The 26,238-nt window shown below is 34.5% G+C and overlaps 3 protein-coding genes across 4 annotated transcripts in view; 2 read left to right on the top strand and 1 right to left on the bottom strand.

Moving 5' to 3' along the window:
- LOC132165288 (E3 ubiquitin-protein ligase PRT1) overlaps nucleotides 1-952 on the top strand; it is a gene marked incomplete in the record, with an annotated part of 6,804 nt that extends 5,852 nt beyond the window's left edge. The window contains 2 exon segments of the mRNA XM_088511672.1: nucleotides 78-373; nucleotides 500-952. Coding sequence (XP_088367798.1) covers nucleotides 78-283 — 206 coding nt within the window.
- Nucleotides 953-11,657: 10,705 nt separating this feature from the next.
- LOC132165691 (cyclin-dependent kinase inhibitor 3) lies at nucleotides 11,658-15,113 on the top strand. The gene is made up of 3 exons (XM_059576351.2): nucleotides 11,658-12,255; nucleotides 14,055-14,255; nucleotides 14,653-15,113. Exons 1-3 carry the CDS (start codon nucleotides 11,813-11,815, stop codon nucleotides 14,720-14,722), a joined length of 714 nt encoding a protein of 237 aa, XP_059432334.1. The 5' UTR covers nucleotides 11,658-11,812; the 3' UTR covers nucleotides 14,723-15,113.
- A 6,472-nt stretch (nucleotides 15,114-21,585) lies between these two features.
- LOC132166146 (BSD domain-containing protein) lies at nucleotides 21,586-25,933 on the bottom strand. 2 transcript variants are annotated; one of them, XM_088511499.1, is made up of 5 exons: nucleotides 25,620-25,933; nucleotides 24,989-25,131; nucleotides 23,839-23,936; nucleotides 22,252-22,433; nucleotides 21,586-21,800 (listed from the first exon to the last, which is right to left on the bottom strand). In XM_088511499.1, exons 1-4 carry the CDS (start codon nucleotides 25,810-25,812, stop codon nucleotides 22,295-22,297), a joined length of 573 nt encoding a protein of 190 aa, XP_088367625.1. In that variant the 5' UTR covers nucleotides 25,813-25,933; the 3' UTR covers nucleotides 21,586-21,800; nucleotides 22,252-22,294. The 2 variants fall into 2 exon arrangements, with proteins under 2 accessions (XP_088367625.1, XP_059432901.2); XM_059576918.2 differs by having other exon boundaries at nucleotides 24,989-25,101.
- Nucleotides 25,934-26,238: the final 305 nt, after the last annotated feature.

Below are 26,238 nucleotides of genomic sequence, written 5' to 3'. Positions count from 1 at the left end.
TACGCGATCCAAGCTTCCAGGGAGGTTCAATCAAAAGCATACCCCAGAACACAAGTTTGAGCTTGTAAGGCCCTACTTTCGTAATATGTTGGGGCTGATGGCTATAGAGCACGAGGACAACTCTCTTTTAATTGATACTGATGCCTCAGAGGATTCGGAAAATGGATCTCCTGCTCCTGGCTCACCCAGTAGTGCTCAGGAGAATGCTGAGAGCGATTGGGCTGCTACTAGTGCCTCCACTGATGGTGGAGAGGATCAAACTGGTTCTCAGTCAACTACTTAAAATTCTAGACTGAGCTGAAGCCATGAGCATCCTTCCTAGGGTTCTGGGAGTTGCTTCCTATCCAGCAACAATAGACTTCAACCATTCAAGGCACAGTATAGCATTTCTCATCCCCTACTATCTTTCTAGTTCGATGCATAGTTACCATAAAACCATGCATGGCCTCTCTAGATATTTTATCTTTGTATAACTTTTTGGTGTTTATGTTCCGTCCAGATTGAAGCTGCTTTTGGGTATGTGTGAGAATACAAAAGACTTCGTGTTCTTCTCGTCGGTGTCTGGACGCAGGTGTAAGTGGTCATGTGCTTAATGGTGTGTCCCCATGTTTCCACAGGTTTTAGTAGATGATTCATACAGTTATTCAATGTCTGGTTGACGATGCATTCACTCATTGTGATTGGTTATTTTTTTAGAAGTGAAACATAAGTTAGCTGTGTTTGATTAGTGATGATGAGTACATATTCTGTGCTCTTTTCGGCTTCAAATGTAGCACTGCTAATGAGAGAGAATGCATTCAATATATGCATCTGCATCTGCATCGTATTCACTTTGAATACGTAGTCGATGCACAAGTGTAATTACTTGGTATACCATAATTCATTAGTAAGTACACATGTATGAGATTGGACAATGTATATGCAAATCTTACACAATTGGATTTCTGCTTGAGATTGGGGAAGAACAACCCCTGCCCACCTTTCTCTTCCTCGGGGAGAGATTCAAATAGAGTTGCATGAGTCTCCATTTGTTATGGTAGCAAATAAATGCGCCTGAGATGTGCAATGTATCCAGTGAGACTAAACTGAACTGTAGTTTCCAGGTTAGCTCTCCTTCGCCCAAGCACTATGTGTTGACGCATGCCCAAAGGACAACACCCAGATACAACCCCGTACATAGGATTCATACTTCACTGGTTTTCAAAAGATTGCGCCAGGTGATCTCTCTCTTAAAGGTCTGCCACCTTTTGAGGGAACAGAGATCACCTGGGCCATCGATCGTGCTCATAGCCCTGAGCCTGATTGTTTCTTGCTCTCAGGCAATGTGCGTAGTCGATTTAAGGGGGATCATAAAGGTAAAGTAAAAGTTCACAATAAGCTCAAAGGTAGTTCACTCAGCTATTTTAGCTCAATAGCACCAGAAGGTAGCCTTGGTATCCTGTGTTAAGAAACTCAAGCTTAAGTAGAATGTGTAGATCTCAATATAATCATAAGATGTGCTAGCATTACCACTTCAAATTGCAATTAGAGTTCTCTAAAAATCACTTTAGAAATTAATTAGTTGGATCCTCACTAGCTACCGAGGGACCGGGGCCTTCAGGAGGGACTTTGGCATCTGAGCTTGACCCATTGGATTCAGTGTCCGCCATAACTTGCTTTTCGTAAGCCATTTCAGAGAGGTGAAGAAACGAAGGGAACAGGTGGAAATGGAGTAAAATGAAAGTTTGTCATGACAATGAAGAAAGAAAAGGTGCTCCTTTAAAGCACTTGGAAAGCGGTTTTGAAATTTGAATCGAAGGCAGTTTGTATTCAAACCCGAAACGAGCTTACAGTAGGCTCACACAATGATAAATTTTTTGCGATTTAGTTTAAAATGCTTAGATAATGCGTGACTTGAGCTTTGCAAAGGGGGGAATCATTTTTCAGGTACAATCCATTTCACCATTCGCCTGCATTCCTGGTTAGTGTTCTTGCTTATTTCTCCTCAATACCCCAAGCCCGATAGTACTCTTTCCTAAGATAGAAAATAACGTAAATAATTTAAAAAAAAAAAAAACATTCGAACGGAGTGCTGACGTAAATATGACACAAGCTAACGCAAGCAACTCAACCTGAAAAATCCTGTGTATTACACGCCTGATCTTATTAGCCCAAAGTCGGTGCAGGACCAGCAGGTGCTGTCAGGCTCGTTATCTTCGTGCATGTCACGCCTCATTTCAACGCTCGACTCAAAATCTTGCCCAATTTTTTATTTTATTTTCTCTCTCTGTGTCTCTGTCTCTCAGCCCTTCTAGACTCGGTAAATAAAGGAAAAAGGACGGAAAAATGGTAGGATTTGTAGAAAGGATAAGAGTTCCTCCTCAAACTGTAAATTTTCTCTAATTTAGTCAATCAAAATATTGTTATTTGTTCTGAGAATTATATGCCTTTCAATAACATTAATAGAATTATAGGAAATTCCATTTAAAAAGCATGTAAATAATGTCATGTCCCTCTTGTGTCCCTCCATAATGATGTGGCTCTTAAAATTACCATTTGATCAAAATTCAATAATGATCAATCAAAAGCTTAATGGTGATTTTAAGCGCTACATAATTCTTGGAGGGATACAAAAATGACACAACAGAGACTTGTAGCATTACTCTCTTTCTCATTCAACATAACGCTTGAATGCCCTTCCTGTGTTTTGCGACTTTATTTGTATTTTGTGGGTTACTATCTTTCAGTTCTTTGGTGATTTGATCTTCTAGTTGAGACTTTCGTAGCCGAATTTGTGTTAGTACACCTACACTCTTTGGTCATTGCATCGGACTATAATAATATATATTCGGCTTCAGCCTCTTTCTGGTTCTGGTGCTTAATGTTGTTTTCAAGTAGGAATTTAGATATGTTCGCTTTAATCTTTGTCCATCTTGCTTTTATAATTGCTTTGTGCCACTTCTTGAAAGGACCAAGTCACCTTGTTTGACCAATTTGTTAACCTTCACATGTATTTTTGTATTGTTGCATTTCGTTTTGAGTCTATTATTTGGAAGTTTACCTCGTTTTCATTTTTATTTTTATAATCACTCATTATTTTTTCCTTTCTCATCAAGAATAATAATGATCCTATTTATAAATCTTTTATAATTTTTTTTTTTTTTTTAAAAAAAAAACTTTAATGTTGAAATATTTTTAGCAGTAAAAAAAATAGAGATGTGTGAGTAGATAAGAGTGATGATTGGCTTAGTACTACACGTGGGCCATTTGTACGGCTCTTTAGCACCCAATTGGGAAGTTAAAAACCAAGATAATTAAAAAAGAAGCCAAGGGGCTGTGAAATTTGTGTCAGACATAAAAAAAATAGTCCATGTGTGTGTGTTGAATCCAAACAAATAATGTAAATGGCATAGTTACCTAGAAGGTTTAGGGTTTTCAGGAGATTCCCTTAAAGTTTGAAAAAGTTGGGATTTCAAGGGAAGGACAGATTTCTGATATGAGTGCTCACAGATTTCAGATTTGTATCATGTGCTACATTCATAAAGGATGGATGTGGCAGATTATAAGGAATGGGGTCCATCCATGTACTACAAAATGGCTCATCATTTTGTGAACAAATTGTTGTTTTTTTGTTTGTGAGTTGTGGCCAAATTGATAAAAAAAAATAATAATAATTAAAAAAAATAATTAATTAAAAGTCGGTTCTCAAACAATGTGTTATCATGAGTGGAATTTATTATTTTAAAAAGAATACATATTTCTACTTCTTTGCACCCAATTCTCTTCCATTCATATGCAGCTATTAAAATCATCATTAGATTTGTGATGAATATTTATTAGATTTTAATTAGTAGTGATTTTAAAAATTATATATGGGTGTGAAGCATTGGGCGTAAAGATGTGAGAGTATGTATAGTATTATCCTTCTGGAAAATGTGTCATCATCTCATAGAATGATAACACATCACTTGATAATTAACTTTTGAAAGAAAAAAATAGCTCTTATAATGAAGTTCTTTAGCAAAAATAGCCTACCCAAGATTCTCTTCATTTCACTTGTAGGCGGTACATGTATATCAATAGATTTGTGAAATTTAATATGAACCACAAAATATGTCGAACACTCCCCCAAAATTTAAAATATTAAAATATGTCAAATTTAATATGAAATTTAATTTGTTTAGATGTCTAGACAAATTAACAAAACATCTTCTATGAATCCCTCTCTTTTTTATACTTTGGGTGATATATATATATATATATATATATATATATATATATATATATTAATTATTTAAATTAATATCTTAAATTTTTCATCACATGTGGGATCGGATCTTGTCACATACTTCATGTTTATTCGTAGATCATACAATCGTCAAAATCATTAAAATTGTGCATTTTTAAATAACATATGCTAAATATCATAATTCTATCCAACATTCATCTAATAAAATTGACGCGACACTATATCTTTGAATTAATTATTATTAAATAAAAAATCAATAATTTTTTTTTTTTTTAAAGTGAACTCTCATTCTTTCAATCAAAATAAGTCAACTCACACAACAATTAGGAAGGAATACATGGTACTCATCCATCCAAATTTTCTTAGTAGAAGTTTAAAGTGCCCTTTTTGTCAACAGATATGTTGCCATATTTACCTCATCCTTCTTGTATGCGTCATATGCCATGTTCGGAGACTTTACAAAATTATCTTCGAATCCTCAATCAAATTACCATAAATTTGCCACAATTGACCTTCCTTCCAAAAATCAAATATTATCTTAGGAGCATCACCTTTTAGGATAATTATGCGGAGGCCGAGTGTCGTGTTAACATTGTTAGACAATTTTATGATAAAAATAAAGTATTTAGAATTACTTTCTTTTAAAAATATACACCCTTTACATTTTGCGGGAAAGTGTTATTTTTGGACCTTTTTTTTAATAATCATTTTTTAAAAAAAAAAAAGAAAAAAAAGAAGAAGAAAAAGTACATGTAAACTATGATAATCAGTACTGCTGGCTGTGAAATTGAGTAAAGCAGATTCGATTAGCACTAGTGTGGGGTCCTTGCGCAGTAAAAAGGACCAATGAGGGTTGTATATTTTTGGCGGGAAATTTGGTGAGGGAAAAGATTCCCTACTCCCTAGGAATGGTACTGTTTAAGGGAATTAATTGAGGGTTAATGTAATGACATTGATAATTGTGCTTAAGCTAATTGATTGATTCTTTTTAAATGGCTAAGATCAATGTGTACTATAAAGCCCTTAAATGGGGAAAAGTCATGATTTTAATAATGCCTAACAAAAAGGACTTGTTGCTTTAAGAGTCTTGAGCATTTCAAGGAGCTAAGATGCGAAAGTTAGTAATGATTTGGCTAATTAAGAATGAAAATTAATAATAATAATAATAATAATAATGAAAAGATAAAACAAAAGCTTACCCAAATGGGATTAAGATCCCCTTTTTAAATTATGTAATTTTGGTTGTTTTTAGACATCAAAACACTTAAAAATTATCACATGTTAAAAATATGATGTGTTACAATTGAAAATTAAATATATTTTCATTAGTTTTTGCTCTCTATGTTTTAAACAAATTTTGAGCAAATAATCGTATTTTGAATTTATGAAGAAGAAGCGTTTGTACAAAAGTGTAGAGAAAATTTGAGGTTTTTTTTTTTTTTTTTTTTTTTAACCTTGATAACATGCCACATTTTTAGTAGGTATAATTCTTCAAGCATTTCAATGCTTGGAAATGGCCAAAATTGTAAAGAATCTTGATCCGCCAAACCGAGCCTTTCCCAAAGTCTCGTATTCCAATCATTAAGGATCTCCCACAATATATATATATTTTTTAAAAAAAAAATTGTAAAATTCAAGTCGTTTGTTGCATCAAAAGATAATTTTGGTCGTTTGTGTAAAATTCAATTATTAAGGATCTCCCACAATACTTTGGTCAAGACCTTTTTTTTCTTTTCATAAAATCAAAAGATAATTTTTGGCGTAAAACTTTTATACAACTGAAAAACAAGAACTTGATGTCGTGATCAAATAAGGTTCATTTGATAGTTTGCATTATCTTATTTCTTTGTCAAATTGTCATGTACATTAACATCCACAAAGTAGACATATTTTGAAATGATGGTCACATCAAATGACTCATAATTGTGAAGTCAAGGCATATTTGATCCCTCCATGTCCATCGATGATGAGCAAAACCACAAAAGAACCCCCGTACAATCTCAAACAAAAGAAAAGCAACCGACTTAAGTAAAGTAAATTAAGGAAACACCGATGATGATCAAAGGAACGAATATTTCTTTTCTTTTCTTTTCTCGTGGGTGTCAAGTGTGGCACTAAATTGAAGAAGAAATCATTAAAAAGATGTGTTTTCTCCGACAAACTTTAAACTTGGCCACGTTTGCATGTTTTGGTTTGATTAAGGTGATTAATGCGTTTTGTTTTTTTTTCTTTTAATGATACTTTTTGAGAGAATAAAATGTAATTTATATATATATATATATATAAAAGATCAATTAAAATACTTGGTAAAATATGTGACACGTTTATCAATAATAAAAGTTTGAAGAATATAAAATATAAATTACATGTACATTTAGAAAAAAAATAAAATAATTCACTTACCCGTCCTCTCCGGCTCTCTACCTCTTATTGTTTCATTTTTTTCCTCTCGGCCACCCGATGGAGGGATTTTTTTTTTTTTTTCCCTCCCATTCCTATTCATCCCTTGTCTAATTCTCAGATAATGTTATGTTGCAAAGTTGATGCAACAATCACAACTAATTTTTAGATCAGTCCTTATTAAAAGAAAAAAAACGCAAAAGTTAGTCGATAATGGTTTGTCTGTCACATCAATATTATAAAATAATTGTGAATCAAAAAATTTGATATATGGCATTGTTCTTTTTCTTTTGCTTACTTTGTTTCTTTATCCTGTTTGTATCATATTCTCACTTATTTTATATATATATATATATATATTTTATAAAAAAAAAGGTACAAGGGTAAACAGTATTGCATGTCGTTATAAGATGATTGATAGAGTGAAAAATTGCATGCCACCGTGAAAATAAGCTTTTACTTTTGACTCTCGGGTAACATGGAAGAATTGTTTTAAATGGCGCCAGTTAGAAATCTAGAAGGATATATTAATAATTTGCTACTATTCTTGTTGACTTTTGTGCCTTGCTGTTGGAGAAAACTTCTCTATCATCTCTTTCAGCATTAATTCTGAAAAACAAAACAAAAACTTGGGTAAATTGGGCATGCAAGTCCAAATCGAAATCATGTTTTACATAGTTTTTCTCCCTCTAATCATGTCATCCATGAGATAAATAATATTAGTTTAAAGATCAAGGGCACTTTTCTTATTGTATTGCAGGGCTTATGCGCCGACGGGCCATATAATCGACATACTAATTTACCGACACAAACTCACCAAACTATTGATATAGAAAATTTTTTTACATGTCAATTCTACGCTAATTTTGGCTACCCTGATCATATTATCTACGCAATTTTCATAACCACATTGTAAGTTCTGAATTTCAAAACATGTCACGACATGAAGTGAAGAAACATGGGATAAATCACTCTAAAGACTATTATCGGGAAGGGACCAATGGTATGACTCCTCCCAAAGCTTTGCCTTTACTTTTTTATTCATTTCAAGTAATTTTTTAGATACATACCGACGACTTAAGTATGAGAGTCATTTTCGTCAGCCCACACCGACACATTCCTTTGGGTACTTCTTCCATCTTTTACATGTGCTTTTAATTGATTTCAGCAAGAAGAGAACTATTATCAACATATACCAAATAGTTATTGTGATTAATCTTTAAAGGTAATCCCAAAGAGTTGACTTGATTATAAATTATAATGGAAAAAAAGTCATGATCGAAGAGCAAGAAATTTGAGTCGGAGGAACTTCGAATCAACTCCTTTGGGTTAATGAAACCATTTTTCCTTCACAAAAAGGTAGAATAAGCAATACTAAGATAATTATTGGTCAAGTTTCTATGTTTCAATAATATATTTTAATGCAATGGCTCACACTTCATAAATTTTGAAGTTTAAAAAAATAATAGGAAACATTAATGTAAAATTAGTCTCTTCGGTTGCAGCGATTTGCAATAAGTTATTTAAGGTTTAAAAGGTGGCTTAAAACTCTATGTGGTAAACATAAATGGCAAATAACTTCCACCCTCCCCAAACTTCTAATTGAAATTTTCATGAAAATCGATGGAATGCCACATCACCGCCAATCATAATATAACACACATCTCCTATAATAAAATAAAAAATAAAAAAAAATACTGGACGGTTCAACCAGCCCCTTTGGCCTAAACTGGGGGTGACTGAATCACCCCTTTTGTTATATATATATATATTTTTTTTCTTTTTGTTTTTATATATTTTTTCTTATCTTTATAATATAAGGAATACGTATTGTATTATGATTGGTGTTGATGTATATATCCACTAACTTTACTTGTAAAAAATTATATTATAAATTTTATATCAATGAATGATTAAATCTCAATATTTATCCTTGAAAGACATTATGATATTATTCATTTATCTTATAAGCTTAAGTTGTAGAGTTAATAGTTATCTCGTGCTGTTGTTCCATAATTGTCAATTAGCCTTTTATTTTTTTTTTAAAACCATTTTGGTGTTTCTATTATGCTATGAACATAAATTTCCTCCAAATCAGTTTGGAGAAATTTTTTTTCCAACCCACTTTAATAAAAAAATTTTCCTCTAACATGTGGAAAACACCATTTTTTTTTTTTTTTTTTTAACATTCTTAATAGTCATTAACTCTTCTTCTACTAACTTAGGAACCCAAACATTAAATTTTGAGGAACCCAAACATGTTAGAAGATACTTGACATTTATCAGAAGGAGTTAAAGGAAATTTCCTCTGAACTGATTTAGTGAAAGTTTTTGTCCTTAGGCTATTAGCTATTGAATTGACAAAAATAAGTATGCCATTTATAGGGGAAAAAAGAAGTGAATGCTTTAAAGGCTTCAAAAATCAAGTACCCTTGCCAAAGTACAGAATGTTTATCCAACATAAATTTGCCTTGTCAATGAGACAATGGTTACAACTAATCAACAATAGCCATTTCTTGTCATGATAGACTGCAATGTAAACCCTAAATGACGGCTACAAAGTATTTAACATAAATGAAGTGTTGTTCTCTAGGGTGGTGCAAAGACTCGTACAAAATGATGAGGAATGTTAGGCTTGAGAAATATTTAAAAAATAAAATAAAATAAAATAAAATTCTCACAAAATGATGTGACACAATATGATTGAAATTTGTGCCATGTCACATTGTAAGCCTAACATTTATCTTCTATGTTTGGTTTACTCTTTGGCTTTACATAGGAGTATTTATGCTTCGCAAAACGTCATTACCTTTATCTCTTAAAGTTTTAAGGTTGTATGATACGAAAGTGTTTGAAAAATAAACAAAAAAATGACAAGAAAGAAAACCTATATATAAACCATGTTTTTTCTTTCATTTACCAATATACATACTACCTATACCGTTTGATTTAATTACTTTATTTTTTATCTATAAATAAATTAAACTTGATTATTTTAATTTTTTGTGGAATAAAATACTTTCTTACTTTTATGTACAGATTTTACAAATTGTCATAATCAAGCCCAAAAAGTAGCATTAAAAAATAAGTACAACAAAATTCTCAAATAGTTTAACTTTTCTTGTATAACAATAACCCTATCAAATAAAAAATAAATCATAAACCAATGACACCTATTAAATATATATAATGGAGTCACTCTTGTATGGGTGAAGACTTGAATCACATAGTCATAGTCTCATAGACTCATAAAGCAAAGTATACCCATTTTTGTCCTTTAAAAGAAAACAACTTTCCCAATGCCAAAGGGATGTGAATTCTCACCTCTTTAAGAGGGAATCCACATTCCCATAATCCTAGCATCTTGATTCCTTTTACTTAAATGCAACTAAAAATGATTACTAAAAGATTATCCCCATCCAAGCACCACAAAAGAGTAATGCTACACTTCAACCATTTTACAATTCTCCAAGAGTAGACACCGCTAAGTTAAGGAAAAAAAATTTGTACCCCTTTCTCTTGGTTAGTGTCATTTCCAATCACTTAATCTAGTGGTCATGACCACCAAATGGCAAGTCAAGGGTGACAACAACCACCTCCAGTGGCGGAGCCACGTTGAGCTTTGGGGGTGCCGTAAAAGATTTAATATATATATATATTTTTTTTTTCCTACCCAAGTTTCACACGGCACCCCCAAAAATAAGAAAAGAAAAATTTTATTTTTCTTTTCTCCTACTCTAAGCTCAATTCATAATCTAAGTGGTATTGTAATTTATATATTTTGGTTATTAAATGTTGAGAATATTGGTTGTTAGAATTTAAACATTTAATTAGAGAATTTGACACAAGTCTAAGTTTAATTCCTCATTGTATTTAAGTACTCGTGATTAGAAAAATAAGAAGAAAAAAAAAAGAAAAAGAAAAAAGTACCAGTTTATTACATGATGCAAAATAAAAACTTAAGAAAAAAAAAAAAAAATTCAGCAACTCCTACTATATGAATTGTTTGGCTCCCCCACTGACCACTTCAAAATATCCGAGAGTGGTCGCACCACTCATACATGTTTGGTTGGAGTGGCTGGACTACCTCCAATAAAAGTTGTTGGATATTTTTTTTTTTTAGCTGACGTGACAATATCCCGTAAATTATTTTTGGGGAATTGTTATAAAATTAGTGAAGTGTAGTATTTTTGGTTTGATAAAACCCCAACCTCAACTTTTCTTCTCTCCCTCCCAACTTCCTCCACCCCCCACCGCCTCTTCACAACGTTATACATCTCTTTCACAATGTATACGTCACACTCTCTCACTCTATAAACAAACAAAAAAAGGTTGAAAACAACGAAAAGAACCAAAAGAGTCTCTCACTTTCACAACCCGTGGATAATATAGCATGATTTCTATTTAATTTCTCTAGTTTTTTTCACTTCAGTTAAATTATTTCATCTAAAATTGTTTAGATTGTATTAATAGTTAATGCCATGTAAACAGTTTTACCTCGCCAGGTAAAAAAATAATGTTTTACTTTTTATAAAAAAATAAATAAATGATTCATTTACTTTCTTAACCCTTCTCCCATTTTTCTATTTTTTAAAAAATTACTATTAAATACGTGGGGTCAATGTGTGGACCCATATAAATTTCACAGATTCACTGATAATAAAAATAAAAATAATATTTTAAATTTAAATTTTTTTTTTTAAAAGATTTTGATATTTTTAATAAAAATAAAAAAATATTTTTTTTATCACGTGATATGTGACGTGCATGTAAATAGCATGTAAATATTTATGGATAAAAAAGATGGAAGAAAAACGTGAAAAAATTAAAAGTCGAATTTAAAAATGGACAAAGTAAATCGAAAGTTTACAGTTTAACCATAGTTAAAAAAAAGAAAAAAAAAAAAAGAAAAAAGAAAATTACTCATATATAGCGCTAAAATGAGAGCTTAAAACGTAGACAGAAGGAAAGGACCACAGAGAAAGGAATATGACGAGAATATAAATGAAGTGCTGTTCCCTAAACCCCCAACCCTAACTTTTCTTCTTTCCCCCTCTCCACCCCCACTCCCTCCCCCTCCTCCCCCACCATTCCTCTTCGCTCTGCACAAAATCTCTCTTTCTCTCTCTATCTCTCACGAAGCAAAGGAGTCTCGCTTTCACAAAAGATAACAGACAGAGGGAGATGGGAAAGTACATGAAGAAGCCGAAGATCACAGGTGAGGTGGCGCTGCTCATGGAGCTCTCGCACTCCATTGGCGTCTGCACCAGAGCCAAGGCGCTAGCGCTCCAGCGGCTCCAGAAGACAACTCCGTCACCCGCGGTTGCACCCACCCCGGATGCATCCTCCTTCTCCTACCTCCAGCTACGCAGCCGCCGCCTACAGAAACCGCCTTTACTCAGGAAACAACAGCAAGAGCAGCAGCAGCAGCAGAAGCCCACTACTGAGTGTTGCGGAGAGAGCAATTCCAGGCTGAAGGTGGGCTCGGTGGAGGTCAAGGAGGAGGATGAGGACGAGCAGGGGTGTGTCGGTGAGTTTTGGAAGGGCGACGAAGCGGAGGAGGGTAATGATTTGGGCGTTGAGGCTTCGTTCGGAGAGAATACTCCGGAGTTTGAAGGCAGAGACAGGTAAATTTCGATTCTTTTTGTGTTTTTCTCAAATGGGTTTTTGTTTTACTTTTTTTTTGAATGGTTATTTTGCCTCTTGTTTGTTCATTTTCATTTTTTTTTTTTTTTTTTTTTGGGTTCAGTGTCGCTGTGTTGTGTTGGTAGAAATGGGATTTTCTATGGGTTCCTTGTTCAGTTGCTTGGCCTTTTGTTTTTGTTTTTGCTTGTTTTTTTGGTTTATTTTTTGAATTTTTATTTTGGGTGTCGTTTTTACTTCATTCTTAAGAAGAAAAAAAAATGGGAAGCTTTTGCTTCATCCTTCTATCACTTTTGTGCTAAAAGAGCTCTTTGTGGGGCTTTAGTTTTTTGTTTTTCCTTCCTTTTTATTTTTTAAAGAGCCTCTTTTCGTGACACGCCTCAAGTTTAAAAGAAAAAAAGAGGAAAATTTTGAATTTTACTGCAAAAATGTCAACTTTTTTATCTTTTCTAGCTTGCATGAAAGGATTTGAAATCTTAGAAGTTTCGGAGTTCTTATTTTCTAATTATACAACTTAAAAGAAAGAAAAGGGGGAAAAAACCCAGGTACGTTTTGCTGCAACTTTGGTGTATTTCTTTTTGTTTTTGCTTTTTCAAGTTTATAATTTTTTATTTTTTGGGTGGCTACCATGTTCTGTTTGTGTAAATCATATATTGCAAAACAATCGACTTTTTGTTTCTTTCATGATTTCTTTTTGGCTGCCTCCAGGAAATGAGATACGGAGTATTAAATTACATGGTGCCATGAAACACGCCTTAATTTGTCTTTGGGTTTGGATGTTGTCTTTTATATATAGTACATAAAAAATTAAAAGATGAAAAGAAGATTATCTATTTTCCTTGGACGGGTCTCGGCCATTTTAATTTGTATATGTTTTCTTTTTCCTCTTTCATCTGATTTTATAGATGTTTTATTGTTTCTGAAGAAACATGGATACCCTGATAAATCACTTTCATGAAGAAGTAGTGATGTTGGTGACTTGTGAAGTGCCTTAATGAATAACATGCAGTTTATGTATGTGCAACTCGTGTACCTATTAGCAGAATTTATTATTTTCATTTTTGACATCTCCATTCATTAAATGCCTTTAAAGATTGTCAAGAAATTGATGTGGAAAATAAATCTCCTAAAGTCATTGTCGTTGAGTCTAGTGTCTGTGTATGCTTGACTGGATCTAAGCCCACGGGGAGCTACATCAGTTCATTGGTCCTTTTTATCTTCAAAACTAGCCTTTCAATATTTACCTCAAATTTAATGCACGAGGAAAATAAAATTACTGGATATCCTCTATAATCGTCAACTTGGTTGTCGTTTATTTTCTCTTTGATTTTCGAAATCACCTTGCTGAAAATTGGGTGCTCCTTTAAGGGTGGAAAAGGGTGATGTAATTTATTTTCACAATTCTGTCAGCAATAGTTTTTTTTTTTGCCTCATTTGTGTTAGCAATGATATATCGTATTCATGGGGCCTAGTTTCTGGCTGAAAGATGTGTAGGCTACTCTATTCCGGGGGATTTTCAGTAGGTACCAAAAAGTTACAGTTCTTACTTTAACAAATTGGTGCTTGTCATATTAAACACCTGCTACTTTATTTGGTGGGTTTCTTTTCCCTACGAATATGGATCTGAATGATACTTTAGGTAGTATGTTAAAAACACTTTGAAGTTGCTCAACTATACATGAAGCTGTTTCTAGGTACCAAGTGTGAACCTTTTTTTCTGGTTTTTTTTTAGCTGATAACTTGTGTTTACGTATAGTTGTGAAATGTTTTGGCGTGCATGTAGGAGCACCAGGGAGAGCACTCCTTGTAGTATGAGGGACTCAGATTCCATGGGAACACCTGGTTCTACCACCAGGCGAACAACTTCTACTGAAACAAACCGAAGAGTTAGGAATGGCATGCGAAGAAACATCCCAACAGCACATGAGATGGAGGAGTTCTTTGTCTATGCTGAGAAGCAACAACAGAGAATATTTATTGAGAAGTACGCTACTATCTTTTCCGCTCTTTGCTTCTGAACTTGTTTGGAATTGCGCTAACAGAGTTTAAAAAATATTTTTAGTAAAAAAAATGCTGGTTTGGTAAAAAACTTAAAAATTACTTTTTTACCTTAAAAAGGCTCAAAATTGTGTTTCACAGAAAGTTTAAAAATGATGTTTTTCCTAAAAAGCTCTTTCATGCTCTTTTTTTAGAGACAAAAAGCTCTATTTTTAACGCAATTCTAAACATGCTTTAAGAGTTTCGATTCGCTTTCCTTTTAAATGCAGTATCAGTATGGTTTACTTTTAATCAGCAGTGCAAGTGGCTTTTGAGTTTTGACAATTATACATCCCTAGTCACCTCATAAAAGCATTTTTAATTTATATTTCTGATTTCTGCAGGTATAACTTCGATTTCGTGAATGATTTGCCCCTCCCAGGACGGTACGAATGGGTGCAGATAATTCCCTAAACAAAGATAATTTACTGGGAGTTGCTTTCCCTGCAATTTCTCAATTGATTCCTGGCTGAGCATTTGAAGTGCGAGCATTGAAAAGGAAACTAGAGCTAAGACGTGTGGTTTAATGATCTGTAACATTACAGAGCTTAATTACACACTAACCAGCTAAAAATACCAAAATCCCTAGTTCAAGAGAATGGGGATTCATTAGAGAGGAGATTGGGTAGGGTAGTGTTTAGGGTTTGGATAGTTTCATGAATTGTAATTTTTAAGGGGTATATCTAATTATTAGTAGAATGCATTTCCAGTCTTCTTTTCTTAATGTTTCAGTTTTGTGTATATTTAGTTAGGGATTAACCGTGTCTCTTTGGAAATAAATTAGCTATTTTCTCTTGTTATATTATATGCTTTGTCTTGTCCTCTGTCTCATGGCATTTTGATTAGTGCCTTTCTGAACTGATACATTTTACCCGCAATTCCAATTCAAGTCTTGATGTTGATGTTTCTTAGTGTGCAAATCTAGATTGAGATTGTTTTTCTGCCTTGGATGCCTTGACATGTGAGGATTGGTCAAGGTGGTAGGGGCCTCTTGGACTGCATCTTCAGGTTGGCTGTCCTTTGTTTAACCTGTTCAACCAAAGCAAATGTCCTTTGGCTGTCCATTCCCTTGGAAAAATGGGCACCTCATCTGTGACACTCCAATTCGAGCACCTTTTCAGGTCAAGTTGCCGTCTGCCAAAACTCTGAGGACAAAAAATCATCCACCCCCCCTGCCCCTCCGGGCTCTTAACCAAACTCTGGTAAAGCTCTTGCTGCAAGCAGCAAGGATGGCAGTCTCCCTTTAGCTTGAAACTTTCATATTGGAAGGTGATTCTCTTGTTGTGCCTTTGCTTTGCAACATCCCCTAAAAAAGTGCGAACTTTTGTGTACACCAAGTGACACATTGAACTGCAGCCAGAAATAAGACTGGTCGCAGTCCTATTTCCTCCCTCCATTCACATTGTTAGTGGAAAAGATTTAGCCTTTTTTTTTATTAAAAAAAAAAGAAAAAATACACTTTACTCCCTTGAACTATTCACTTATTTGTACTTTTAATCACAATATTTAAAAAGTGACACTTTACTTTCAAAGTATCTGACATTGACATTTGACTCCCATAAAGTACACTTTACCCTCTTGAAGTAACTAATAAGTTTTGGAGGGTAAAGTGTCAACTCAGGAGGTAAGGTATATTTCATGGGGTCAAGTATCAATGTCAGATATTTTGGGAGGTAAAGTGTCACATTTTAAACATTGGGTTAAAAGTTCAAATGAGTGGATAGTTTAGAGAGATAAAGTGTATTTTCCCCTAAGAAAAACATTTATATATCTTTCTAATTGGACCCAAATGAAAAATTGTAAATGTTTTTTTTTTTTTTTCCTTTCCTTTTTAACGCGAGGCTTGTCGGTCGACTTGGCAATTGGGTCCTTCATATTTTGCGAATTGGGATTTACAACAATTATTTGTTCGAATTACTAGCAATTTGAACATGTAATATGAGATACTACGTATGAGACTCACATGTCTTAATAAGTGGTTGGACAACTCAAAATTTATTCAATCACATCAATCTTATATAAGGTTTCTCATATTACTGACCTAAATTAATAGCAATTCGGACCGATAATTGCTATGAATCTCTATCCGTACTCGGCACATCTAGTTTATAAAGCACTGATGGTGGTGGCCTGGTGGGGTTGCCCAACCATTTTTGGATTATTGCAAAGTATACTACTTGTGCGTTTCAGTTCTTCTGACAATGGGGTCATCTTTAATCTTCAGCGTCTTCAAATTTTCCTCCTTTCTTCCTTCTTTCTTCTGATATATGTGGTAGTAAAGCTGCTTCAGATTGTCAATGGAGGGCGGGGGGGCATTTATGGGATGTCCATGATGCGTGGGTTTGTGGAGGGCAAGATCTTTGAGCCATTCACATGGGACTTGTACTCTTCTGCTCTGATTACATCACCAGACTGCAGCAAAATGTTCAACATAGATTTTATGATGTAGCTAATTATTTCATCACTCCTTTTGGGAGACTGGAAGGTGAAGGTAGGGCCAGCTGGTAGACCTAATGGGCATGCTTTTGCCTCTTTCTTTGGACATTTAGGAAAAAACCTTCTACAAGTGATGTGATAAATTATTAGTGCATGGTTTGTTTGTTTGTTTTCTTTTACCTTCTTTTAGCCATGCAGCCCATGGTTTAGACTCTAGATTCTCCAAATTATTTTTTAAAAAACATAGTCATGTATTTCACATCTATAGATCTTTTCCGACCCAAGTATTAATTAAATTATTAAATTTGTCATTTTTTATCAGTTTAAACTTTTAAGATAAATGTTGATTTAAGCTGATATCGAGTCTTAAGTTCAAGGGTAATTCTAAATACTCAATTTCCACTCCATTGAGTTGATGCACGCCCTTGAATTTTTATTTTTTTATTTTTTAATAAAAATTGATTTAAGGGTAGTTGGACACTACCACATTAACCCAGTAAAATGAGAGGGATGAAAATTGAGTATATAACTCTATGCAACTTACTTTATATTTCAATTAAATATTTCACCGTTAGGAAAAATATTGGATAATTGTTTTATAATAATTAGATATTTTGAGGATGTGAAAAATTTATAAAATCTAGTGCTTTCCTAAGGATCAAAGGCCCTAAAGTCCAATGCAAAGTGGGCAAATTTGTGCATATCTAATCAACCTTCCTATCATACCAGGGTGAAATCTCATGAAAGGTATGTGGATTACACCCCAATTATTGTACTTCTCTATTATCAAATCTTCCTTTTAAGAATAGCTACAAACAAATACATATAGAACTAGACAAAGTTAATGGGATCAATACAAAGACTAAAGTTGTTTTCACTTTGAAATGAGAGGCTAGGAATGATGTCAATCTAGCTTTCTATGAGCTTATGATGAGCTATTCAGAAAACATATTTATAGAGTGATTTAGGCTCTGCAATTTTGCAGTTTAAATATTCGTTTTAAACAAAATCGCAAATTTTTTTTTTCCCTGAGTGTGATTAAAAATGAAAAAAAAAAAAAAAAAAAAAAACTGGTCAAATTGGCCAAGCTGCTAAACTAAGTGGACACTTACCCTACTAACTCGCATTTAGTAAAACAATGTAATATTGTGCCATACTACAAGTAGACTTATTCCAGCATAGTATATCATGTAGTACCCTGTCAAGTAGGTCTAGGTGGGGAACACCAAAAAAAATAAAAACAAAACATAAAAACAAAAAACAAACAAAAAAAAAAAAGAAAAGAAAAAAGAAGGTCTAGGTGGTGGTATAATAATGGTATGTCACCTTCAAACATTAAATTGGAAGACCTACTAGCCATTGATTGAGATCATTGTACAACTACCCTTGGGTTTATGCCTTACCCCCTCCTTTAAGGCAAAGGCTTTGTCTCTAGTGACGAAATCATGATGTTTGTCTGAGAGATACAAAATATAATTCTAAAATAAAATATGTTTTGGCCCCTTATATGTTCATCAATGAAGATTTTTGCAGTAAAATATTGACGGTAAAGATTGGTTGAATAGATTAAAGTATTTATGGTATATATAGGACTTGTAACATGCATAAAGCTTGTGTTAGACCAACCAAGATTTTTGACATTAATATATACATGTTTTTTGTTAATAAAAAAAAAAATACATATTTTAAAATAATTTGTCTTGAGACAAAATGTGAGACTAGTTTAATTTCTGATTTTTTTTTTTTACATGTCCGTGCAAGAGGGGGGAGAGAGATTCGAACTAGTGACTTCTACTTTATTAGACGTGATCTCAACCATTTAAACTACCTCTTGAGAACAGTTTAATTTCTAAATTGGTATGAGGGCAATGAAAAATGACATAAATGCTTTATGACAGTATTCATTAAATATATGTCTGTAAATTTATTTATGTTCTTTTTAAGAGAAAAAATGGACAAAAGAGGTGGGTTGAAGAAGTTGGCATTGACCTTTTTCTCATGGTATTTAAGAGGAAAAATGTCCTGCCCCTCCTCGCCTTGACTCAAGGCTTTGCAGCAGAAAAGATCCACCATTTATAATCCTTTAATTCTCATCTTACTAAAAAAAAAATAAAATAAAAAATTATTAATATCAATAAATACGTTTGTGGGGGCCAGGAGCCTTGGGCCCCCAGTGGGCCCATCCCTATTCCTTTGGCAATGGGAAAGAAGCCTAACCCTTGTTCTTCACTCTCATCAGCCATGCTGTAAAAGAAAATTCTAACTTTGTGCATCTCATTGTATAACAACAGTTTCTAAGTATGCACAAATCAAATGAAACCTAATAGTAGGGCTGGGCACGGGGCGGGGCGGGGCGGGTTTCGGGTTTTTTCCCACCCGCCTCGCACCTTGCGGGTTTGAGATTTTCCAACCCGCTACCCGAGCCCAATGACCAAGATCTGCGCGGGTCAGGTATTTGCGGTGCGGGATAAATAGGTGCGTATTTGCGGGTCAGGTCGGGTTTATTGACATGACATTTTTGTAATTGTTTTTATTCAATTTTTTGGGCTAGGCCGGCGTGACAGATCAAGAGGCACTGGCGAGAGGTGCGGCAATGGGATGTGGCTGTGCGAGAGTGAGATGAGATTCGAGAGATCGACAATTCAGGGTCTGTGTGAAAGGCCGAAATCGAATGGGTCTATTAAGTCTAGGATTTTCTTTTTGTGTTTTAGGACCTTAAGAGTGGGTAGAAAGCATCCCCAACCAAGGTACGAGGTACCAAGCCCCAGAGCTCCTCATTCCCTCAAACGGCCGGCCCTTCTCCAGATTTGTAAGTAGTTGTATTTTAACTGTGTGTTTTCCATACGGTTTTGGCAGATTCTTCAAGATGACTCAAGATGTGGAGATGAAAGACCACCCACCTCCACCAACTCCTTCTCAGTTGGTTTCCTCGGCCGTCCCACCCACTTTGCAGCGTAAGTTGGATTTATTTCGATCCTCTACTTCACTGTGATTCCACTTCAAATTGAAATTATTGGGCTTCTCTTTTGCTTTTTCAATCGTAGTTTTATTTTTTATTTTTTTTTGTTTTTTTGATTTTTTTAGGAGCGGAGCGGCGGAGTGAGAGATCGAGAGGCGACTGGCGAGAGTGAGATGAGAGATTGAGAGGTGCGGCGGGTGGTGGGGTGCGACTGTGCGAGAGTGAGATGAGACTCGAGAGATCGACACTGGGGGGCAGTGGGATTCAACAGTACTGGGTGAAACTTGAAAAGCCGAAATCGAATGGGTCTTAAGTCTAGGGTTTTCTTTTTATGTTTTGGTACCTTAAGTGCCGGTAGGAGCGGGTCGAGGCGGGTACCCGCATAGAAAATATTAGTAAACCCGAAACCCGCCCTGCCCCGCATGGGTTGAATATTTCCAACCCGAACCTACGAAAATAAACACTAAACCCACATGGGCCGGGGCGGGCTGAGGCGAGTCTACGGGTTGGGCGGGTTTTTGCCCAGTCTAATAGGTAGGATTTGTTTATTTTATAGCAATAACAGTTCAATCCCTATCTTTTCTTCGACAATGATGTGTTCATACTTCATAGTTGAAAAATACCTTATCAGTCATTTCATGATTAATATTAAATACCACTTGTCCTAAAAGCTCAAGACCGAAAATATTAGATGGAAACAAGGTTCAAACTTAAGACATTGAATTTGATACCAATATTAAATACCATTTATCTCAAAAGCTTAAGCTAATAGAAATTGAAGAACTTAATAATTTAATGGGGAAACTTCAGAAAACCCCCTTGAAGTTCCAGCCGATTTGAAATACCCCCCCTGAATTTTCAAAACTCTCATTTAAGCCCCATGAACTTCTATTTTCTCTCACTTTGGACTCCTTTAACATTAAACTACGTCGTTTTGAATGTTTTATACCCATTTTACCCTTCCCCAAAACTACGTCGTTTTGTGTCCTAAAATTACCCACCCTAAAACGACGTCGTTTTAGGCATTAATTTTTATTTTATTTTTTTAAAAAAAAAATTTAAAAATTTAAAAAAAAGAAGAAAAAAGAAAAAAAAAAAAAAGAAAAAAATTGGGGTGGCTGAAGCCACCCCTGGCCGGTCTGGGGGTGGCCGGACCACCCCCTTGGCCAAGGGGGTGGTCCGGCCACCCCCAAAAGGGTAAAAAAAAAAAAAAAAAAAAAAACGGGCGAGGGGGGGGTGCATATGGGGTGGCCGAACCACCCCCAAGGGGCTGGGGGTGGTTTCGGCCACCCCATACCGGCCGTATGGGGTGGCCGAAACCACCCCTAGCCCCTTGGGGGTGGTCCGGCCACCCCCAAAAACACCCCATCCCTTTTTTTTTTTTTAAAAAAAAATTATGCTTAAAACGACGTCGTTTTGGGCTGGATATGTGTTGTGATTTTAGGACACAAAACGACATAATTTTGGGGAAGGGTAAAATGGGTATAAAACATCCAAAACGACGTAGTTTAATGTTAAAGGGGTCCAAAGTGAGAGAAAACCAAAGTTCAGGGGGTCTAAGTGAGAGCTTTGGAAATTCAGGGAGGATTTTTCAAATCGGCTGGAACTTCAGGGGGGTTTTCTGAAGTTTCCCCTAATTTAATTAATATTTCAACACTTTCTCTCACGTGTGGATTCAAACTCATGACCTTTGATTTTGATACCATATTAAATTACCACTTTTTTCAAAAGCTTAAGCTAATAGGAAGAGATAAATTTAATCATTTAATTACAATTCTAACAAAATATACATGATAGTTTGAAGAATACTTGTGTTTAAGTATAGTTCAATATTATTGGAACACACGTTTTAAAACCATATGGAAAATATTTGGAGTTACTCTTGAACTAACGTGACACATTTTATTATGAGGAATGGGGTTTTTGTACGTACAGTACATGCAATGTATTTGTGTTACGTAGATTGTCACATCAACTTATAAGGCACTTGTAGTAAAAGTTGTAGTACTCATAACAACACTCCAACTGTATATTGGAAAGCCTAGTACCTCACATTAATCATAGATTGGGAGAGTGCATTCAAAGCCCGGTCCTCACCTAATAAAGAACCAAAGTGAAACTTAGTACTTATAAGTACCTTTATAATCAAGCCCAATAATGCTACACAAAGTGTGCTTCCAAGTTTGGAAGCAAAGGATAAAAATGTTGTCATACAGAGTATCTTGGTAAAAGAGTTTTGGGAAAAAGAAGTTGAAAAAGATCTTATGAAAGACCCTTATGAACATAAAAATTGTTTGTATCTAGTATAGCTTACAAAACGTGATCAGGCCAGCCCATAAAAGCCATCTTTGAGATTTCCTTCAAGATCCAAAAGTTTTGCAATTTAAAATCTTCACTAATTTCCCTCTACTCTAGTTATGGTCAGATCATCTAATGGGAAGTCAAGAAAAAAGTAAGGAAACGAAGTATGTATTACTTACTACAATTATGTAGATTTAAGCACATCATATCATCAGCATATTTTTCATTAAGTAAAACAAATAACTACCTGCTGCGTTCCTACTTTTGCTGAAGAAAAAATGCATTGCAATCTATGGAGTGGGAGGCATTAAACTCTCTGTGTGCTTTGCCTCCGCCATTTCAACTTCATATACACTGGTCTCTGAAGATTTCTCATTCTCCATTGCCATACTTTTCAGTTTCGCTAGTTGAACTGCACGCAGCTCATATCTTATAATCGATGCAAGAAACAACATTTTGTGAGTGCATGGAAGAGAGAGCATCCAAGTGGTAAATAATGATTATCAAAAGAACAAACAGCATTAGTTTAGAAGTAAAGGAACAAAGAAAAAATAAAAGATGGAGAAGGTTTAGCATGATTATAGGATAGCTGGAGCTAGTTCATTTTATGTTGGCCAACATCAAATTTCCTCAACAAGGATATAAACATGGAAATTGATCAAAAGAATATCTGCAAAGAAGCATTCTTGAAGAAATAGAAGTATTTCACACACCTATTTCTGTATTTTCTTTTAATTATCTCTTTTTCATAACTTCCCGTTCCTTCTACACTATTCTTGGGCTAAGTTATTGTTCCAGTCATTAAAGAATATTCAGAGCACAGCTAACTTAGAAGCTTCTAGTTGACTCAAAAGCATGATGATAAGAAGAGTAAATTAAATGCAAGGACCATAATATGCTGAATAAAGACCAGCCAGAGACTAATTTAGATAGTTACCAGCTTAGGTATTATCTGATTTGCAAAAGTATATCTCATTTCCTCATCCCAATTGTGCATTAGGTAGAGGATTCTCATGGTGGTGCTGTACAAAGTACAGGGTTAACAAACAAGAAAAATTAATATGTGAAAGCAGTTTCCATGTCAAATCCAAGCTTGGGTTTCAATTAAATTGGAGCCAAGTGCATGGAGAGTGCAATGTTGTTGAGAAACAATGAATCACTTCTTTTTTTTTCAAGGAATCTTTAAGTGACTGATTTTTCTACTCTGCTATTGGTGTGAGAGGCTATACAACTCTAAATATTGAAGAATCCAGTCCTGTAAATGAGATGAGGATGAAAATTTTGGGCTCCACTGAATGCAATCTGCATCTACTCGTGGTTGGTTGGAAACCAATCACTGCCTTCCATTTTTACAGAATGTAAAACTCAGACAAACGCCTAAGCTAAATTAGTAGTCCACTGCTTGGATGAATCATTTGAAATTTAATTCCTAAAGATAGAGCCATTTATTTATTTTTATTGAAAAGCACAAAGGAACAACTCAAGTACACATGAAGTACACAAGAGAGACACTTAGCTAGTAGCAGAAAAAAGGTCTAAAAAAAATGAAAGTTCTTGAAGTTAGAGTCAAAACCTGCACCCCCATGAAAAAGAGTCTTAAAGAATAAAGGTGTAACACTTAAGAAGACATGTCAATCAAGTGCAGGACAGTCTTATCATCCGCTAATAGAGAAACATATTCTATGAGAGTAATACTACATAAAAACTCAAAGATGCTTCATTTTCTCATGTGGTCAAGCCAGGTAAAGTTGAAGGAACTGTCGAAGTTATATTATGACAAACCCTGATGTTTCATGTTTTTAATTATTTATGTATCAAAAACTCGGAAACTTACTCAGTCACATAGCTCTTGACAAGCTTAAAATATATTCTCCAAAACTGACGTTCCTTCAAGCGACGAGGGCATAGCATATATCTAAGTTGGGAAATTTCCTGAAGAATAAGAAAGTATTCATAAAGTTAAAAAGCAAAATCACTTCATGTATCAATCCACTGTTTAGGTAAGTTGAACAGTATAAGCTACTAAGAATTAAGCAATGACAATCAAACAAGATTTGATTTGAGAATTCAAGGCAATATATTGAGTACTCAATGCATTGGACATAGTTTCTATAGTCTTTTCCAAATCCAATAAGTGCAATGAAACAATAGTCTACCCGGAGAAACATAAAACAACTAAAAGCACAAAATTTCATATCAGTCATAATTTCAAATGCAAATCCCCTTTCTATTGAAAAGATAATACACAACAATATGTAAACTGTCCAAAAACTCAACTCAACTAAGTTTTAAATTCAGTTAAATTGGAGTTGGCTTTAAGATCTTCATCAATTAATCAGGATCTGCTACATATCTTTTTGGCATCCTGTCCTTCTGTTGCCTCCAAATTAAATATAACCTTCTTAACTACTTCTACTCATTATTTAATGCCTATTTCTACCTCTTTTCACTCTATTAATTTGAATTAAATCACACTTTTTCATTGGTGCATACCGTGCATTGATAGGCCTCCATTTTAACTGAGTTTCCATTAACCAAAAGATTTCATTCTTTCTCTTTATAGTTTTATGGCTATCCATTGTGCCCACACAAAGATCAAAGCTTAGTTTAGTGATTTCCTTTTCATATCATCTTGAAATTAGCCGAATTCACCACTGTAAAGGGCACTACTGCCCATGACACCACCAACTTACTTGATAAAGAAATTAGGATTTACCAATAACCAAAATAGAAAAATGCAGTTATATAGAATCTTTAAAGTCCATTTATAGGACATTCAAACCCAACAAGCAATTTTCTTTGATTATAAGTAGAAAACACCCTGGCAACAAATATATACTACATTGTTGTCAAAGAAAAACACATTACTATAATAACTGTTATTAACTACAAGGCAAAACTAGGTGGTAAATAAACTTCGACATTGCGAATATCACATAAACTATAAATTCCTTTAAACCCAATCCGAAGAATTAGAAATCAACCTTAACTTTTGTGATCACAAGAAGAGCATGCCGCTCTTGCCATTCGGAAAGATCCTTCCGGACATTGCCTGAAGTTGATGGGGTTACATCACCACAAGCAGCTCCCTCATCATCTGCACCAACCTCAATGAAATTTGCATGTTCTTTAGATTAAATTACAGACACTGATATATTAGACTATAGGCTAGAATCGCAAGTCCTTGAAAATCTTTTAACTTTAAATGGGTATGGGAGATAGAATGGGGTCTAAATTCGAACTCAGTATCACCTGCTCTAATACTATAAAAGTCTAAGATAATGAGAAATAATGAATTTAATCTCTTTACCATTATTCTAACAAATTCCAAAGAAACCACAGAAAATAAATGAACACGTGAAACTCTCATGCAAATCTTGTATATTGAGTTGAAATGCAATTTTGTTCTCTTTTCCTCTAATTTTCGAGCAACCAAACTCTTATGCAAACCACAGAAAGAAATGAACCTAAACCCACTTCCTAGCTTAATTAAAGAGAGTTGTTCATTAACTTATAAAACCAAGCCCACAAAAAATATTGTAACATTCATAGTCTTCTTTTCTATGATGTTTTCTCGGGAACCAAACAAAGGGTAAAGTGCGAGGGAATGAATACCTTGGAGAGGGAAATTATTGAAGGTGTCGAAAGTGAAGGACTTGACGAACTCAATGAGTTGCTCTGTGACTCCAAATAGTTCCTCTTCTTCTTGTTGTTGTGGGTCTGGGTGCGATTGGTTTGGGAGATTTGGGTTTTTGGACTTTGTGCTTGCGCTTGAAAGGCCGCGTCGGAACCACGAGGACAAGTCCATGGGTTCTGCGCCGTTGCTCTTGTTTCGCAACTTTTGGTTGATTCGAGTCGGGAAGTTCGTCGTATTTCGGCTGATTGACGGGGCGGTGGTGGTCGTTGGCTGAGTTTAGTAAAGATTTTGGTTTAGAGAGGGAATATTGCTCTTCTTTGTTACCATTTATCACAATTAATTTACACCGATTAATAATTTAATATGACTAACGAGGTGTTTTAAGCTGTATATAATTTCAATTATTAATTATATATATATTTTTATATTTTAATTATAGATTATTCTTCTTCACCAAAATGTTATTAAAAACATTAAAGAATATAATTAATAAAATAAATAAACAATTCAACAAAATTTAATTATCATTTAAAACATATAAATGACAAAATGTAACTTTAAATATATTTTTTCACGCTTAATGTTAATTTATTTAAT

Source organism: Corylus avellana, chromosome 11, assembly GCF_965113065.1.
Source record: "Corylus avellana chromosome 11, dhCorAvel1.hap1.2, whole genome shotgun sequence".
In the NCBI taxonomy this organism is placed as follows: domain Eukaryota; kingdom Viridiplantae; phylum Streptophyta; class Magnoliopsida; order Fagales; family Betulaceae; genus Corylus; species Corylus avellana.
Note: the sequence above shows the minus strand (reverse complement) of the source record. Positions and strands in the feature narration are given on the sequence as shown.

What these genes read in the sequence shown, in the direction of transcription:
- LOC132166146 (XM_088511499.1), bottom strand. Translation starts at nt 25,812, where the DNA reads ATGGACTTGTCCTCGTGGTTCCGACGCGGCCTTTCAAGCGCAAGCACA. An exon ending in TTGTGATCACAAAAGTTAAG is followed by an intron (nt 23,937 to 24,988) that starts GTTGATTTCTAA and finishes CTTATTCTTCAG; the next exon opens with GAAATTTCCCAACTTAGATA. An exon ending in GTCAAGAGCTATGTGACTGA is followed by an intron (nt 22,434 to 23,838) that starts GTAAGTTTCCGA and finishes ATCGATTATAAG; the next exon opens with ATATGAGCTGCGTGCAGTTC.
- LOC132165691 (XM_059576351.2), top strand. Translation starts at nt 11,813, where the DNA reads ATGGGAAAGTACATGAAGAAGCCGAAGATCACAGGTGAGGTGGCGCTG. An exon ending in GAGTTTGAAGGCAGAGACAG is followed by an intron (nt 12,256 to 14,054) that starts GTAAATTTCGAT and finishes GCGTGCATGTAG; the next exon opens with GAGCACCAGGGAGAGCACTC. An exon ending in CAGAGAATATTTATTGAGAA is followed by an intron (nt 14,256 to 14,652) that starts GTACGCTACTAT and finishes TGATTTCTGCAG; the next exon opens with GTATAACTTCGATTTCGTGA.